The sequence below is a fragment of the Cydia fagiglandana genome, chromosome 4 (assembly GCF_963556715.1).
Source record: "Cydia fagiglandana chromosome 4, ilCydFagi1.1, whole genome shotgun sequence".
Taxonomy (NCBI): domain Eukaryota; kingdom Metazoa; phylum Arthropoda; class Insecta; order Lepidoptera; family Tortricidae; genus Cydia; species Cydia fagiglandana.
Genome location: NC_085935.1, coordinates 6,045,916 through 6,063,103, shown reverse-complemented (window position 1 = coordinate 6,063,103; position 17,188 = coordinate 6,045,916). Strand labels below are relative to the sequence as shown.

The following is a 17,188-nucleotide window of genomic DNA, read 5'->3' as shown; positions in this document are numbered from 1 at the left end:
AAGGGTATTTGAAACTATGGCGATGGTACAGCACATGGCTCGTTTGGCCTAGAATCCACTCCGTGTGAGTTCAATTAGCGCTTAACTGATTATTTAATTGAAACCTAACTAGTTTCTCTGCTTATGTGAGAAAATCTCTAGAAACGGCATTCCGTAGAGCCGACATTGACTTCGACTTGGCGTCAGTTGACTCATTCTACGCAACTGTTGTGGCATTTCCTATTACGACTTGCGGTAGCGTTTTTTCTTGTTTCCTGCCATTTATTCCTATTTTGCATTGTTTTTAAATTGTTATATCATCTTGATGAAGTTTTATCAGCGTTTTTTTTACGTTAATAGGAAAAATGCCGGTGTTTTAACAATTTAAATTAGTTTAGGATAAGGAAGGGGCCATTATAACTATGTATTATAGCCATTAACAAAATCCATAGTCCTAATAAGTTTAATAGTCAATACAATTCTCAAGCTTTTAGGAATCATTTACGGTATTAAGATTCTTTATTCAGGCAAACACTAAGTATAAGTTTACAGCTCCAGCCAAGACACTTATACTGCTAATAGGTACAGTATGTTGTCAGTATCATAAAATTAGTACACTTATTGTATTACACACATTATACATTTAATGATTTGTTTTCAAACCCAGGTCTGAAGTAAATTATTATAAATAGCGGAAATGTAAATATCTCTTTTATATCTCGGAAATTACATAAATATGAGCTAATAATATTGCAGGACTTTATTACCTGCATTATGCCAATAATGCGTATATTATACAATCTAACAAGTTTTCTCGTAAACAGACATTGTAGCTGCGGTTGAGATTGTAAGACGATCTGTTACCGCAGTCCTCGGTGGTGTCAACGAACCTATCACTGGTTTATGTTAATGTAATGCGTGATCATAATTTATCTGGCAAGATGATTATTATTTCGTAGTAGTTATTAACTAGCACTTTAGGGAGCCCACTACCAGTCATCCGGACGATATCGGCCTGTCAGTTGTTCGGAGCTGTCAAATTTTGCGTTTTAAATTTTGGTCGATATCGTCCGGTGGACTGGTAATCAGTGGGCCCCTTTAGGTATGTAAAATTAGTTCGTCTTTGTATCTTCCTGACGACCGGGTATCTAAATTGGCTAGTTTAAATTTAACTCTGTCAAGTTGACACAGAGTGAAGGACTCTGGTCGTCAGGAGGGTATAGTAGCGTTTACTTCGAATGCGGCACTATCCAGCTCACACTGACTGACTGAGTCCCGTATATTTTGGAACGTGTTTAGGAATTGCACGACTTAATTTAGGCCATGTTAGTCCTATCTCCGGACATCCAGGCGTGGATATCGATTTTTTCATTACGTTGTTATTCTAGGTGAGAATCCGAATAGACGGTAATTGGATTCTCACGTGGAAGTCTGCTTAATTTGTACCTACAAGCTTTTTATTTATCAACAATCTACATTGTTGGTTTACTAACGACAAATTGTTAATTCGAATCGCTTTCTAGCTTTCGTCTGAAATTTTCACATTCATGATGAAATGAAATTGCCAATTCCCACTTTATCATTGGAAATGTCATGCAAAGTTAGCTTTAATCGACTCTATCAAGTGTTATGAGTATATTAACCTAATGTTCTTGTGAAACGTTTAACTATAAAACTTTAGCGGCAACCCCTTAGAATAAAGTATCAATAACTCCGTAATAAATAAAGCGTTCAATACAATTTGGTCAGCTATTTCACGGCCACCATTAAAGCATTAAGCTCGTAAACTTATACGTCGCTATGCCACAAACACGGCCCCAATTTCTTTTGATGTCCCTTCCCCCTTACAAGTAGTCCATAACAGGATTACGCTTATGGTTTCCAACTTAATCTTGACTTTGAGCGTATTGTGTTATTCAAATTCAAATTGAACATTTTTAGTCTTAGGGAAACCAGAACAATTTCGATTTGTCGATTAATGCTTTTGCTTACTTCGTTATAACGGAGGCCTTCTGCGAACATCGAAATTTATTCAATTTGCCTTCCTTTCGATCCATTATGCTATGGAAAAGCGAGAGGTAGACACTAGACAGGTATTAAATAGTAGACGAACGACTAAACAATGTGGTTCGGGGTTATAGCCCTGGCCTGGTGCTTCTAAATGCCCAACTGGTAAGAAATGTGAAATAATCACGTTGCAAAATTGTTGCGAGTCTCGAAATTCTTACACACCCCGGTTTCCTTGTATTTTGAACTCGTTGCATTTTGCAATGAGAATAGGTTAAATGACACTTGTATGTTTTCTAAAATTATAATGAGCGTTTCTCTTTTGTTACAGATTTATCGAAAAATCGCTTCTGTGAAGTGCCCGAGGAAGTGACGACGTACATTTTTTTAGAAAAGTTGTTGTTATCGCAAAATATACTAAGGAATCTACCTGATGCAGTCGGCGGTCTACAGTCTCTCACATTCTTGGATCTCAGGTGAGAATTCTAACACATTACTCATTGATGCAAATTCCTTTGAATAATTACTACATACATAACTCTATGACAAAAGGTGTATTTGTTATCTATATACCTTTCGTGGACGAGAGATGGTCTATGTTTATATCTGTAATAAAACGAAACATGTACGGTCATACATTTATTTTACACACGTTATTGTGTAACATAACTAATATCACTTAACAAAATCACCAATTAAAGTTACTTGCGAATGTACGAAATAATTAATTAAAACTAGTCACGAACCTAATATTAAATCAGTTTGTTACCACGCGCGGTATTGTAGTGAGCATTTTGCAATACTTGCATCAACTCCATCTTTACATTCAATCGGAACTCTTCAGGTATGGCCTTGAAATGGGGCAGTAATGACAAGAAGAACAACTTATCAGGGTCCTCTCCCTCCTTTGCTGTCTGCAGATCAACATTTGCAAACACAAATTCCTCAGTCGGTTTGAACTTTGTGACTTTAGTAACAGGAGTCTCTACCGTCACATCGTCATCCGAGTTATTAGATCTATTGTCCTCGTCAAAATTTTCTTCTTCCTCTGTAGTGTCTTCTTCTTCTCTAGGCGCTTTCTGCTTCCAGATCCTTCGCCTCTTCTTTACCTTGAACTTAGGTCCCTCTTCAGAATCGCTTGTTGCATTCTCTGTGGGTAAATCCTGGTCTTTGAGCAGGAATTGCAGTTGTTTGCAGTATAAATACGGGCGTCGAGTTCTGCTGGGGTTTGCGATGTACTTCTGGAAGCAGTCGCGAATGCTCTTCCATTTCTTCTGCAATTGTAGTTCTGGAATGAGAAAATATTGATTTTATTGAAGCGCCTGACAACGCTGAGCCGATTGATCAAACTGTCTCCCTAAGTCCCAACAGACGTCACTGTAATCGATTGATGCGTCTACCAGTGTAAATTTACCTACTTAGATTGCTTTGGAAGATCATGAATACGTAGATTATTCAGACTTCTATTCTATATTCGCTCTTTTGTTGCCATTGTTTTGAAAACGGAAATGAAGGTCAACATATTAAGTCATGTGGCATAAGTAAACATTTCTTATAAGCACTATGAGTACATCAGTACACAACACATATTAGGAATTTTATTATAAATACATTATAAGGAGTTGGCTTTAAATCCGTAACAAAACTTTTGTTTATTTATATTGCACTCAAGATACCCGGCGTTGTTTACAATGTCTATGTAGATAGGTATATTGCGGCCCAACCCGCTACTGCAAAGCAAATGCACTCTAATGGCCAAACAGTGAAAACACATCATTTTCGTCTCTATAATAAAATAAAGTCTAAGATCGACTATCTGGCACAGTGTTAGTTCCAAGTTATCGATATGTATAAGTAGTACAAAAGCGACATAATTACCTAGCTCACGCATTTCGCTCTTCGACACCTTGACGTTTGTCTGCAACAGTTCATTGACAACTTCATTCCACAGCTTGTGCCTCGTATTCTTCGTCCTGTACTCCACATTGTCGAAGTCCCAAATGCCGGGCCGCTTCTTAACCTCCTCTATGAGGCGTTCCGGGTCGTACTCGAACTGCATGGTAAAAAACGCGCGGGTTCGCACACGGGCGGGCGACGGGCGACTGACGCGCGGCGGGACGCGGCGGTTGAAGCGCCAAGATGGCCGCGCTAGGGTACCCAAAATTTGTGGAGTCCTTGAGTAAACTGAAAACAGGTTTATTATTAGGTAAGTATTTAATATGTTTTATAGTATCTTTAGATTTGAAGTATTTGTGAACTATTTAATATTCTATAAGTATGGAAATAGGTTCCTACATATTTTTTACTTATATGTGCTCTTGCGTTCTGCTATTGCAACAAGAATAATCGAATTCCCAATGCACAGACAGCTGAAAGAGTGCATAAGTACCCACTTTTGAATGGGATTCATTCATAATGTGGGTATGCACTTTTACAGCTCGCCGTACAACAATGTATCCCAATTTACAATGATAACTACTTTTTACACGACAGCCCACAAAAGTAGTGTATTGCTTTCAGGATTCGTGTTTGTAGGTATGTGAGTATTTAAAATTCTTCATTATTAATCAATCATATTTGTGATATTGGTAAAAGTAATGACGTGTAGGTTCACAATCAAACCACTGTGTATGGTTCATAAACCGTATTTAAATTAACAACTTTACTTCTGGGATATTTAAATAACTAATAAGATAAGATAAATAATTTGTATTGAACATAAAACATAAGTGAATTTTCTAACAGTCAAAACTGACGTGTCGACATTAAGTATGGTATATCATTCTATGGCAAAGAAACGGCCAGTGCAGGTTGGAACCTCTGAGCTTCCTACAGACGTAAATTTTCATACTTAAAAATCGTAATCTGTTACTGAAATATCCATGATTAAATATGAGTTTATAATATAAAGGACAATGTTACCATAACAGCTTGAGTAGGTAGTAATTGTTATTCAATAGATTTCACTTCACCTTAAACGCTCGCAGACTGTCTCGGCTGCGTCCGAAACGCACTGCACCCTACACTCGCTTATCGACCGACGAGCGGCGCGGCGCAACCGCGGCGCGGGGGGAAACGAGCGTTTTTATCCTCGAATAAATACAACCGCCCCGCTAACTTCTATTGAAAACGCTCGACTAAAATAATTGATAGGAATTTTATCGTCCCTTTGACGTTGTTTATTTTCGTTGATTTTCAATTTGTTTTCAAATGTCACATTGACTTTTTTTTTATAAGGCGTTGAACTGATAGTAACCGATGAGGTTGGAATTGAATCTTTTTTGTTCTTTTTACAATTTAACGGGTAGAATTGAATTTATTTAGAGTTTAAAGAGGTATTTACTTATTTATGAAATGTGTACAAACATATTATCAATGCTTACAAAGATTTTTATCGTTTCATCAGTAGGTAGCTACCTACTGATGAAACAATAAAGTAAAATTACAATACAATTAATTTAATTCTTAGATACCTGTGTTGAAAATTAGCATAGCGTTTACTGTCTTTAATAACTGTCCAATATAAAAACAACCATGTATTCCCTTAACTTCAAGTTAGGAATAACAAAATTGTTTTGTACTACCTACTGATGAAACAATAAAGTAAAATTACAATACAATTAATTTAATTCTTAGATACCTGTGTTGAAAATTAGCATAGCGTTTACTGTCTTTAATAACTGTCCAATATAAAAACAACCATGTATTCCCTTAACTTCAAGTTAGGAATAACAAAATTGTTTTGTACTAAACACTACGTAGAAGCTCAAAGGGTCTTTACGTTTTAACTATACCTACATATCTATTGACGCAGGCCTCCATTACGCATTGATGGTCCAAATTTACTGTTCCGTTAAATTTATGATCGGAAACATTCATGGTTTCGTACTTCCTTCCACACCGCATCTTTGTTTTGGTTTTGCTCAATAATTTTAGCAAAACATCACTCCGGCCTATAACAGAAGTCATTGCCCCCTCTCTAACTTTAGACAGAAATACTATAACAGAGCGATTTAGGAGATTGTCCTAATAGCGTTGGAAATAAACTCTTTGCCTGTGGATATGCGTAGCGCTTTTATTGTTATGAGGCCCTGGTATAAGCGGTCGACATCAAAGATATTTAAACTTTTTTGCCTTATTACAATTGCATTTGTTCCAGTAGTGTAAACATAATTTGCCGTCGACTGTTTCAAATGAGTTTGCGTTCAACACACATCTCCATACTATAAGTAGGTACATACTTACCTATGTATTTGATTACTATATGGATGTGGTCTTACTTTCTTTAGGGTTGTTTTGTCTCTGTAAACATGAATTAAAAACTGGTTTTAAGCTAACATAGGGGTATAACAATGAGCTGTTTTCTCTACCAATATTAAATGGTCCATTCTGTGTCGCTGGCGTCTTGGTGACTCATTACCATATTAAAACACCATGGCTTAACGCTTTATTAGAGCGCAATAATATTTACGTCAAAGGTAAAACAAAGGCCCAAATCCACAAGAAATCTGTTGAAAATTTATTAGACCTTGACCTGTACTTCTACTTCGGTACCTGGTACAACCAAGGTGACTTTTGTGACCCTTTAGGTGAATTTCGTAAGATAAAAAGCTTTAGGCTCGAAACTAGTTAGTCGACATTATTCTTGAGTTTCAAAATTGACGTAATTAGTTCCAAAATGTCTCGCTGCGCTCATAATAAGACAATAACACTCCGCAGCAGCAATATAGCAGGCAGCGAAATTTTCAATCTGTTATCGGTAAAACTTATTAGATAGTTGTAGAATTTAACCCTTTGAATTTCGATTAGATTGAAGTAGATTTAATGCAACTGATGTATTAGATACTGATACCTTAAAACGGCGTCTTGATTACTTTTGTTTTATGTTCCCCGATAAACTGTACCATGTCATAGTGAATAGGCGATAATGTGTACACCATTACGGTGCATTAACAGGTACAAAAAGAGCTTCACATTGTTATAGTTTGTGGGTCGGTATAAAGATCAGTGGGCGGGGTGAACGACCTGAGATGTCACGGCCGACGGTTCTACACACGTGTGTATGGATTGACTTGAGGAGCCGTTACCTTAACTGCTTTCATTCATATCGGGATGTCTCATTCAGATGTTTTATTGCACATCCTGACACGTATAGAATACTAAGCGCATAATCAGCAGCCGAGATAGTTTACTTCCTTGCGTACAACATTGACAGCGTGATGACTGTATTTTTATAAGATAAAGTAGCTAGTAATGTGTGCTAGGTAAGTAACTAGCTGTACCGGCAAAACTGCCGCTAAATATTGTACCCATTAGGTACTGGCCAGCGTCATCGTCGTCGTCAAGAAACACCCACGATATTAGAGATGTCCTGAGCTGACTATGCTCTCTGCAAACTAAGTTGTGCACAGTCGCAGATATATCGGAGCGGCCAAGGTGCTCAAAAATCGATATCAAACTTTCATGTGACATATTTTAAACTGTTTATCTAGACGACAATGATTTCACTCACTTGAACTTTTTGTCGCTAATGGCGACATTTTTCTGGCCCTTCGGGGATCGACTAAAAATTCAAGTGAGTGAAACCGTTGTCGTCTAAACAGTGCTCAAAAATATCTGAAATGCACTCTAACGCCTTGACAACAGAGGCGTATTCCGGTTTAGATACCTATTTGTGTTGATATATCTGATGGCGACTGTACCTATAGTTTTTTTAGACTTTCTTGAAAAACTTTGACAGTTTCTCCATAGCTTCTCCTTTGAACTAGCTGTTTTGGTACACTGAACTCCTTCATTCCCCGCAAACATTCTGAGAGCAGTTCATATTCTAATGTATTTAACATACAGCTTTGAGAGCATCCCAGAATATGACTGGCTCAGTTGAACGCATAATCAAATCATTTCCTCCTCATAATTGCAATCTGCAATACACGTTGCCGATGCCATATGAGCCGGCCCCCCGCATCAATTCGCTGTTCGCACGTTACGCTAGGGTGCCTCAAGGTTGCTATCGATTCTAGGGTGCTGAGAACTATGAGGCCATGAGGGTTCCTACGACTAGGTAGGGCGACTAGTGTCCTATTTGTTTAGGGCATTTATTGAAACTATAATTTACACTATTGATTTTAAATGATGTTAGAGAACTAGACGTGACTGATGTGAGGCCGTGGGGATTCATTCAACCAGGAACTTCATTATTTTATTCTGGGCATTTTTTGAGTCCCAACATTTTTTAGTCGATAATCTCATTGTTGTTATTGATTTGACGGTGCCAGTGAAGTCTAGCTGAGAACTCATTTATATCTATGCAGCTCAGTCAAAAACTAGAATTTCGTGCCTGTAAATTTTATTTTTATTTATTTAATAAATAATAGGTGTGTACCTATATTATTAAATCCGTCTTCTCAATCATTGGTTAATTAAAATAATTAATAGCGTGCAAACAGTTAACAGTTTTTCAGAGAAACTTTGTCACCGTTGTTTGGCCTACAAAGAACATCAACATAATTTTATCGACCCATTTGTTACTTTAATTTTGTAGAGAATTTTCATTTTACTAATGCCTTTTTTCTCATATGTTTAAATGTGCTTTCGCGTTCTGTCACTTTCTTTAATAAATCTTTCTGTTAATTATCAACGATCTTCGGTATTCTCTTGAGAAATTTATTTATAGTGTTCTTGGCAGCGCTTTGGTTTGAAGCTGTTGGTCCAGTATTTATGTTTGCTTGCTTAAACAGGAAAGCATTTTGTTAATTGGCTTCTGAGCTGGCTAATTTTTTTCCTAAAAATTGGCTGGCAACTGTTAGCGTCTCGCTTTTACTTCAAACACCAAACTTACTACCAGTAGGTATTACCAGAGGAAATTCTGGGAAAAAAGGAAATTCGAAATTTCTTAATCTGCATCTATATCGCTCGGATAGGCATGAGTTTACGCTTTTGTGTACGTGTGTACGCTTTTCGCTGATTGCGATTTGCGAGGTATTTTACGCTTTACTGATGTCAACAGGATTACGGTGTATTTCATGCTTTTAAATGTCAATGCAGTAAGCCTCTTGAAGTTATGTATGTGAAGCAGTGTGGGCGTTTGGAGAGGAAATAATTACGAGGGGTAACATTAGGCACCCACGCATCTAAAGTTTTACAAGAGATCAAACACTCGCCGGTTCATTTTGTGTCAAATTTGAACACTTTCAAAACGGTGTTCTCTGAAAGTCTGGCTTTATGCACAAACGTCTGTCAAATCTGAAATGCCGTTTATAATTATTTGCCCCTATCTGTCATTTTGGCATTTGAGTTTGTTAGTAAGGGACCACTGACAGATGTTTGTCAAGTGTTAGAAATAACGTTGAAGAGAACGTGGTTTATAAAATATTTGTACCTCCCAGGCCCATCAAGAGGTGTTGATTTTGTTGCGGATTTACTGCCAAAGATCTCCCCTCACCTATTCTAAATTAGTTATATAAGATGGGTATGCTCCCCTACTTGATGAAACATTAGGCTTGATAGACGATTTCGAGGCAATCTAGAGGTGAAACTGGTGAACCGCCAAGAACTTAACAAGTACCTAAGTGTAGGCGTTTGTAACTTGGGTCATTACGAGGGGTAGCATCGCCCACGTACAATTCCAAGTTCTATAAATTATTTAATAGTACAAAGACTTAGCTTTATTTGTTCAGTATAATATTCTAAAAGTTTCTTTTAATATTTACTACATAACCAGATCCTACATAAGTCGCGTAAAAAAAATCTGGTCACCAGTGATTTTATCACAGACTTTTCGCGACATGTTCTAGTCTAAATATTTATGCAGGAACTATTTTGAGCCTAAGATAATCATGAACGTACGCCTCGTACGGTTACTTGTGAGAAGAACTACAACTCTACAAAACAAGACCAGCTAAAAATCGCATCAATGTGTATATAGACACCTTTTTTGTAGTGTTTCTTTCGAAATAGGCAAACAACTAAAGACCATACACGGGATACAGTCAATTAACACCTATCTTTTATCTCAAAACAAACAGTAAACTGTTCATCGGAAACCACAAATATAGCCCCATCAAACAGTATACACCCATTTATAGACCTTACGTAATGATATGATCATTGTATTTTCCAAACGCATGTTCCATTTTCGAAAGCTCACGCGCCGTTTCCACAGTAGAAGTATTGTAATTGTAACCAGTATTTTGATTCTGTAATTGCACGCAAAACTACGCCTGAGGCACCTAAGGTTGTAAAATTAGCCTGGACTGAACTAAAAAACTTGTAATGATAAAAATAAACATCAAAGATAAAGAAAAAAACAAAAAGTTTGTTGGGCTCGTCCGGGATTTGAACCCGGGACCTCTCGCACCCTAAGCGAAAATCATACCCCTAGACCAACGAGCCGGTTATGAAACGCGCCGAAAATAATCGCCAGTTTCAAGTAGGTATGTCAGAAGCCATAAATTAAGATTAAACTTACGATAGGTACAATTGCTAATATTATTTAATCATTTTGGCTAGGGTTATTTAGTTACAAGATAACTACAACAGATTTGTGATATTTTCAATTCGTTATCCACATTATTTATCTGTAGCGAGACGGACGCTTGGTAGGACACTCTAAAAAATTATATAATCCTTATAATTTCTCCAACATGAAGGTATTAAACCCATTATTATACTGTTTGTCCTACCATCGCTGTGCTCACGCGTCACGCTGATGCGTGTGCGCCGAGGCGCGTTCACAATGCGCGATTTACGCCCGTTGCCAGCTTTATGACAGTGTTTCGTGAACGTGAAACCATACTATCGCAAACACCGTAGTTTCGCGCATTAACTCTTCCAACCATGCGTGCGTAGTTTTGCAAATCCGCGAGTGTAAAGTAGATATCAAATCCGAAGAATGAATTGGCCTGCTAAATAAGTTAACGATTACCCAATTCATCCAGAAGTAAATTGTGGTCTAAAGTGCATTTATAAATATTAGCGTAGTTAGCCGTGTTACGTATAATCATTAAATATATCGTAATAAATATTTATCGAATTATTAGGTGTCCAGTCGGCGTCTTAACCTACCTATCTGCTGCTGGAAATCTAATTACTTAAGCGTTTGCATTAATCCTATCACCTCATTTCCTTCCCATCTATTACCATTAGCTTACTCCATAATCTCCATATTATCTTCAGTACTTAACCATTTCCTAACACTTAATCTCATTCAATTAACCATTTAGCTGTATCAGGTACTCAATATCTTATAACCCCGGATAATCAAGAGAAAGCGTGGACTATGCCAATAAATATACGCCAATTCTGTTTCCGTCTGCAATGCGGTATTCAATTTTGCTCTGTGCTACGGATACGAAGATAGCGTGCATGTTAAACTGATTTGGTTGTATGCAGAGTTGGGCAAAATGTAATCGACTGACGATTAACGATTAAAATTAACCGACTTAATCGCGAGCAACGATTAAAAGTGACGATTAATTAATTTTAGTCGAAAAGCTCCGACTAATATTGTCACGATTAAATTAATCGTCGACTAATTACCGGCGATTAATTTTTTTTATCGATTAATTAGTTCGATTAATTTTCCCTCGATTAATTTTAGCAATACATATGGTCTTTTTAACCGACTTAAAAAAAAAAGGACGAGGTGCCTAATTCGTCTGAAACATTTATAAATAATATAAGTAACAGACGAATTTTTATGTATGTTCACTTGGAGACTATTAATTTCGACCGTCTTCGATAGGATATTATCCGTTCGATGTAAGTAGTAAGTAATTACTGCATTGACAAGTTGAAACCTTATAGAAAACAACTGATAAGAGGTAAATAATGTGTTTGCTCTTTCATACACATACGTCGTTCTCTTTCTAATTTTTATGCCTGCGCTACAAGCCCTAAACCCTTACCTAGAGATGCCGCGCTAAGTTATCCGCATTATTATAGTAACCAATGTAACCATCTTATATTATTGAAGCACATTTATAACACTGGAATGGTTTTTAATGTGTACGCAAGAAGTTTTGATTTTTAGTTACATACAAAAATGACCACCTGTCTACTTTCAATCGAGAAATTTAATCGATTAATATTAAGATTAATTCAATTTCAATCGTATGTTAGGTCGACTAAATTAATCGCGATTAAATTAATCGCCGATTAATTTTGACGATTAACTTTTTTAATCGATTGATTAGTCGATTAAAAAGTTAATCGATTAATGCCCATCTCTGGTTGTATGTCAGCCAAGAAAGTGGTCTACCACTTTTCGACTGAGTGATGCCCGTACATATGTATATTCAGATACGTACAATATGACATTTTGTTTTCAGTATTTCTGTGTCGTATATAGAGCATACCATTAAATGTCTAACGTTGTCTGATGTCTCGTACGTATAAGCAAAATTTCTGAAGATTTGCAAGTACCTATGGATAGTTTCTTTTTCTGTGAAAAAGGACCAAAAAATCCTCAAGAAATAATCATCGAATTAACCACTGAAAAATACGTTTATACGGCAATAACAATAATGTACGTACGTACGGGGCAGACCGTGGATTGCGTGGATTTAATTAGTTGATTGAAACTGGGTCCGTTGTCACGCATGATATCGAAAAAAAAACCGGGCAAGTGCGAGTCGGACTCGTACCATAAAACAAAAAAAAAACGGAAAAAAATGCAAAAAGAAAACGGTCACCCATCCAAGTACTGACCACGCCCGACGTTGCTTAACTTTGGTCAAAAATCACGTTTGCTGTATGGGAGCCCCACTTAAATCTTTATTTATTCTGTTTTTAGTATTTGTTGTTATAGCGGCAACAGAAATACATCATCTGTGAAAATTTCAACTGTCTAGCTATCACGATTCGTGACGGACGGACGGACAGCGAAGTCTTAGTCATAGGGTCCCGTTTTACCCTTTGGGTACGGAACCCTAAAAAGGGATTTATTCCAATCCTGATATTCTGCATTGAGAGACACGTTGCATAATACTTATATAAAAAAATAATGCTATTCTAAATAGCTCTCTTCACCCGAACTAAATATTCCTATCTCCTATAGATATGCGCATAAATCCATGCGGCTATATTCAAGATATGCACGCCGCATAATGCGACTATTAGGCATGCTTCAAAGTAATGTAGGTCGACGAAACTGCAGGATTTCACATGCATTTATCTAGAAAGATTTTTAGGCACGCGGCACACCTAAGATCTTAATTGCTGACATGATAGCGCTCCGTTTTTGAAGCTCGCTGTAGCTTCGCCTAATGAATGTGACATTTAGGGGAATTTGGCAGGTATTCATGTTCTGCCCAATTTGCCGAAAGTCCACCTAATTCCGTAGTTGAGATTCTTACTACGGGTATCAGGAAAATAATTAGCACAAAGTGGTATTGTGGTATTGATCTAACCTTATCAAGATGATTTAAAGAAGAAAAGCTTTACTGTAACTGGCATTCATGCCAGGATGTTTTATTACCCTTGCGTGATATAAACTGATCGTTGGAAAAGTCAGTAAATGAGATTTCAAGTGGAAGACACTTCCTTAGCTTTGCTTAAACGGATATACAATACATCAAAAAGGTGCGAGGAATTATTGTGCGCTCTAAGTTCACATAGTAGCGTCTTTTTCCTTAAATAGCAAGTGTAATTGTCATGGGGTCAGGAGTAGGGAGTGCTCCCGGTACTGGCTTTCTATACAAATACAGTACCGGAACCGGGAATTCCCGGTTCTCGCCATACAAACTCAGTACCGGGAGCATTCCCTAGTCAGGAGAATAGACCTCCAACGCCAGTTACCTACACCTCAAAACACCTACACGTCAAAATTATCCTCACATCGTACTGCATACGGCGGAATGATTAACCAGACAGACCCTCGTTCCCACACAGGTTCCCCTAGCTCGTAAACGGGTCTCATGGGCAAATGTTATCATTGCGCGTGCTAATTCCACGTAGCGACGTGTTTGTATGGGTCTCAATAAAGTACGGAGTTTGCACAGGGCTGTCTTTGAGGAGTTAATGACTGCTAGAAGTTTAGAGACATTATTAGTTAAAATGGGGAAAACTTATCACTATGGATTTACGAGTTTTTGTGATAAACAGAGTGCGTTGTAATCTAATCCCTATTATATAGTTACGTTAATATACACATGTTGAAATGTCTCATTCATTTTTCCGTAAAAGTAAGACGAAATTACGTTGTCACTAAAGCGTTAATTCTCAAATTTGTGAGATGTGTAGTGTAGTAATTATGAAATGTATTTGTAGCTTAAGAAATGACGGGCCAACGCGTGAAAAGGAACGGGAAAACATACTAGAAAAAACCCTGAGGAATTTCAACAACATTTATAAAGGAGCAATATAATATGAAAACAATAGACCATTATTATGTTTTGTCGTTTCATTGAAAAGTCTTTCAAATGACTGACCAGTCATACTGGAAATTATAATGAATCAGACAGTCACCAACCCTAAATAAAATAACTTTCTGTTGTTTGACAACAGAGGTTTTTGAAAACCTCAAACTTTTTGTCACCCAAAGATTGCAGTAACACGTCGCTTTTTTCCAAAAGTTGTCCCGCTGCCGTGGGCGTGCGACTTTTCCATTCACGTAGGTGGCGTGTTACAAGTGTATTTGTACTAAGTGGTGCCGCAGGGAACTCAGCGGAGTTAGTTATAGGTTAGTTCGGTGTTGATGATACTTTAAACTTTGCGGGAAACTAATTGTGGGAACGAAAATTTATTGTTATGAACACTTGAAGCAAGAATATTGATCGGTAAATGTGTCAAGATATGAGATTGAAGGATTCCATATCCAGAAGGTTAGCGGTAAACGTTAAAACGTAAATTGAATTAGGCTGCAGGCAACGTTGCGATATGAATATGCATTTTTCTCATTAAACAACGTATCGATACGTTGTTTATTTAGATAGACTACCAAATGACCAGAGAAAAATAAAAGTACAAATATACCGTTATATGGTATACCAACGAGAACAGAGAGCGTGAATATTTTTACTATTTAAGAGGGCTGTATAGCATAATTTGTACGTTATACAATGCTGTCAGAAGCATTCACGGGCCGTTAGCCCAGACATATTCATAATTTGACGTTGTATCGCAGATCGCAGTGTAAATGTCGAAACCAGTACTGTAACTTCACATCAAACAAAAGCGGCTGGTAATAGGTATGGTAAGTGGTACATGCGCTTGGCGGGGAACAGAACCCTATGGAGGAACCTGGTCTTCAACAGAAAGATAAGATGTCACGATCCTCAGTATTGAGGGACCGACTGAAGAAGAAGAAGAAGTGGTACTCCGCACTTATCGATTGGATATACATATATTGGCCTTGAAATTAAAGAAATATGTCATCGCCAGTTCTTAGAATGGAACTTTATATAAAGTACTTCAGACATTCGGAAATGGTAGGCGAGTTTAAGTCTGAAGTTCAAGTTCAATATCACTCGTAATTTAAACCCACCCACTTGTTGCATTCAAGTCTGATTGAGCTAACAACAATGATTGAATAACTCAAACATATAGACAGAAAACTATGACACCAGTCTTCCCACAAGCATATTTAAACAAACGTAATTACGATCGCGTTTTTGTGGAACCAGTCCTGATTCAATCTACTGTTTACAATACATGTATGGTGATGATACTGAATATTGCATATTATAGCCCCGTGAATTAATTACGTAGATGCACGGAGTTAGGGTGCTTTACCGTTCCGCCGCCGGAACCGTTGGAAAATTCCAGATAATTTTATCTAGCGGCTCGTGGAACATCAAATATTCAATCGGCAGACGTGATTCGTGAATTTGCAATCAGAGCGACGAATATTGGAGAAGTTTTGGCGAACCTAAAATCACTGAGCCTGTTGAGATTTAAAACACCGCCGTGCAATCATGGAAACTTTTCTGATTTAGCGCTGTAGGTAATATCACTAGCCTTCCGATTCTTCTTCTTTGTCGTCACACTCTTGTCAGAGTGATCGTGGTCGTCATATCAGGGCCAGTGGCAAGCTGCACAATCCGTCGCCATTCCTCCCGTACTGTAGCCCTTCTTGTGCATTCATGGAGTGGTTCATTGAATGCACTTTTGACTAGGTCTGACCAACGCATTGGTGACCTAAGGTAGGTTTCCTTCCAGCCTTCTGATATCGATGTTTAAACTAATATACACAATACTAGTAGTCCCAGATATTAACTTTTATATTGATAATATTTGGTAAATTGCCTTCAAACATGTGTCTCGGTTTGCCCGTTGCTTGGCCCCTTTTAGTCACTAGTACCAAAAAGTTTATTTTCGTAAAGAATACAAGAAATTCTCAGGCTTTATGATATTTGGTAAAGTTCAACAAGCTTGCCTTTCCCCAAGTGACCCTCTTAAAAAGGTAGAACATTAATATAACACTAGTCACAAAGCTTTGTCCTTGTGTAAAGCTCTGCTCGTTAGCGGAGAGCTTTTTTGCGTTGCGGATTTGCCCTGAGTAGACATTTTAGGTCAATTGCTGCATTTTGATCTTTCAGTGAAAGCTTTTACCTGTGCCTGTAACCAAGTAAATGTAAAAATTCTAGACTTAATAGTCGCAAATGTAGGTTAATAGTAGGAGCCATTTGCGGAAACTATTTTTAGAACAGACTTACACTACGGGTATTTACTATGGTGCATAACTGCATAGGAATGAACACACGACCGTGGTATAAATAAATCTCAAAGGCCACTACCTCGAATATTGACCTACGCTCACCTTACGCTAAACCACTACGCTGGACTATTCGCTTGTAAACCCATAAATAGTTAACTGAATAACACTCACACCAAATAAATTCAAAATGGTGTCAATTGAGTTTGCCACTATTTAAACTATATAATATAGATCACGAATAGACTTGATTTATCTCAAAAAAACCTGTTTCTTCTCAAAAATACCTCATCTCCATTAATTTTTCTAACCCGTTGTCATAAAAATGACGGACAGTATGTAAATGAGCTAGCCGACCCCGATTTTCTTGTCGTAGAGTTCAGAAACGTGAACAACGTCTATAACTCAGACGGTAGAAGATTTGAAAAAGCGTTTAAAGCGGCGATTTTACTCAATAATCGAGGAAACTTAGGATCCTGTAGAATTGTAGACTTACAACTTAATGTAATTAGGTAATGTCACATGTGTTAAAATCGTTCTTCCCGGATT

The 17,188-nt window shown here is 37.5% G+C and overlaps 2 protein-coding genes and 1 non-coding gene across 5 annotated transcripts in view; 1 reads left to right on the top strand and 2 right to left on the bottom strand.

Annotated features, from left to right (window-relative positions):
- Positions 1-17,188, top strand: part of LOC134663506 (leucine-rich repeat and calponin homology domain-containing protein) — a 74,099-nt gene that overhangs the window by 34,664 nt on the left and 22,247 nt on the right. For all 3 annotated transcript variants that reach the window (XM_063519887.1, XM_063519886.1, XM_063519885.1), the window contains exon 2: positions 2,318-2,462. In XM_063519887.1, coding sequence (XP_063375957.1) covers positions 2,318-2,462 — 145 coding nt within the window. The remainder of the gene's footprint in view (positions 1-2,317; positions 2,463-17,188) is intronic.
- On the bottom strand, positions 2,613-4,130 carry LOC134663492 (uncharacterized). Its single transcript, XM_063519862.1, has 2 exons — positions 3,865-4,130; positions 2,613-3,274 (listed from the first exon to the last, which is right to left on the bottom strand). Exons 1-2 carry the CDS (start codon positions 4,043-4,045, stop codon positions 2,739-2,741), a joined length of 717 nt encoding a protein of 238 aa, XP_063375932.1. The 5' UTR covers positions 4,046-4,130; the 3' UTR covers positions 2,613-2,738.
- On the bottom strand, positions 10,306-10,377 carry Trnap-agg (transfer RNA proline (anticodon AGG)). The gene has a single exon. It is a non-coding gene; the product is annotated as a tRNA-Pro (tRNA).

Coding starts and splice junctions, on each gene's coding strand:
- LOC134663492 (XM_063519862.1), bottom strand. CDS start 4,045: ATGCAGTTCGAGTACGACCCGGAACGCCTCATAGAGGAGGTTAAGAAG. Junction 3,275..3,864: donor GAGCGAAATGCGTGAGCTAG/GTAATTATGTCG, acceptor TTCTCATTCCAG/AACTACAATTGCAGAAGAAA.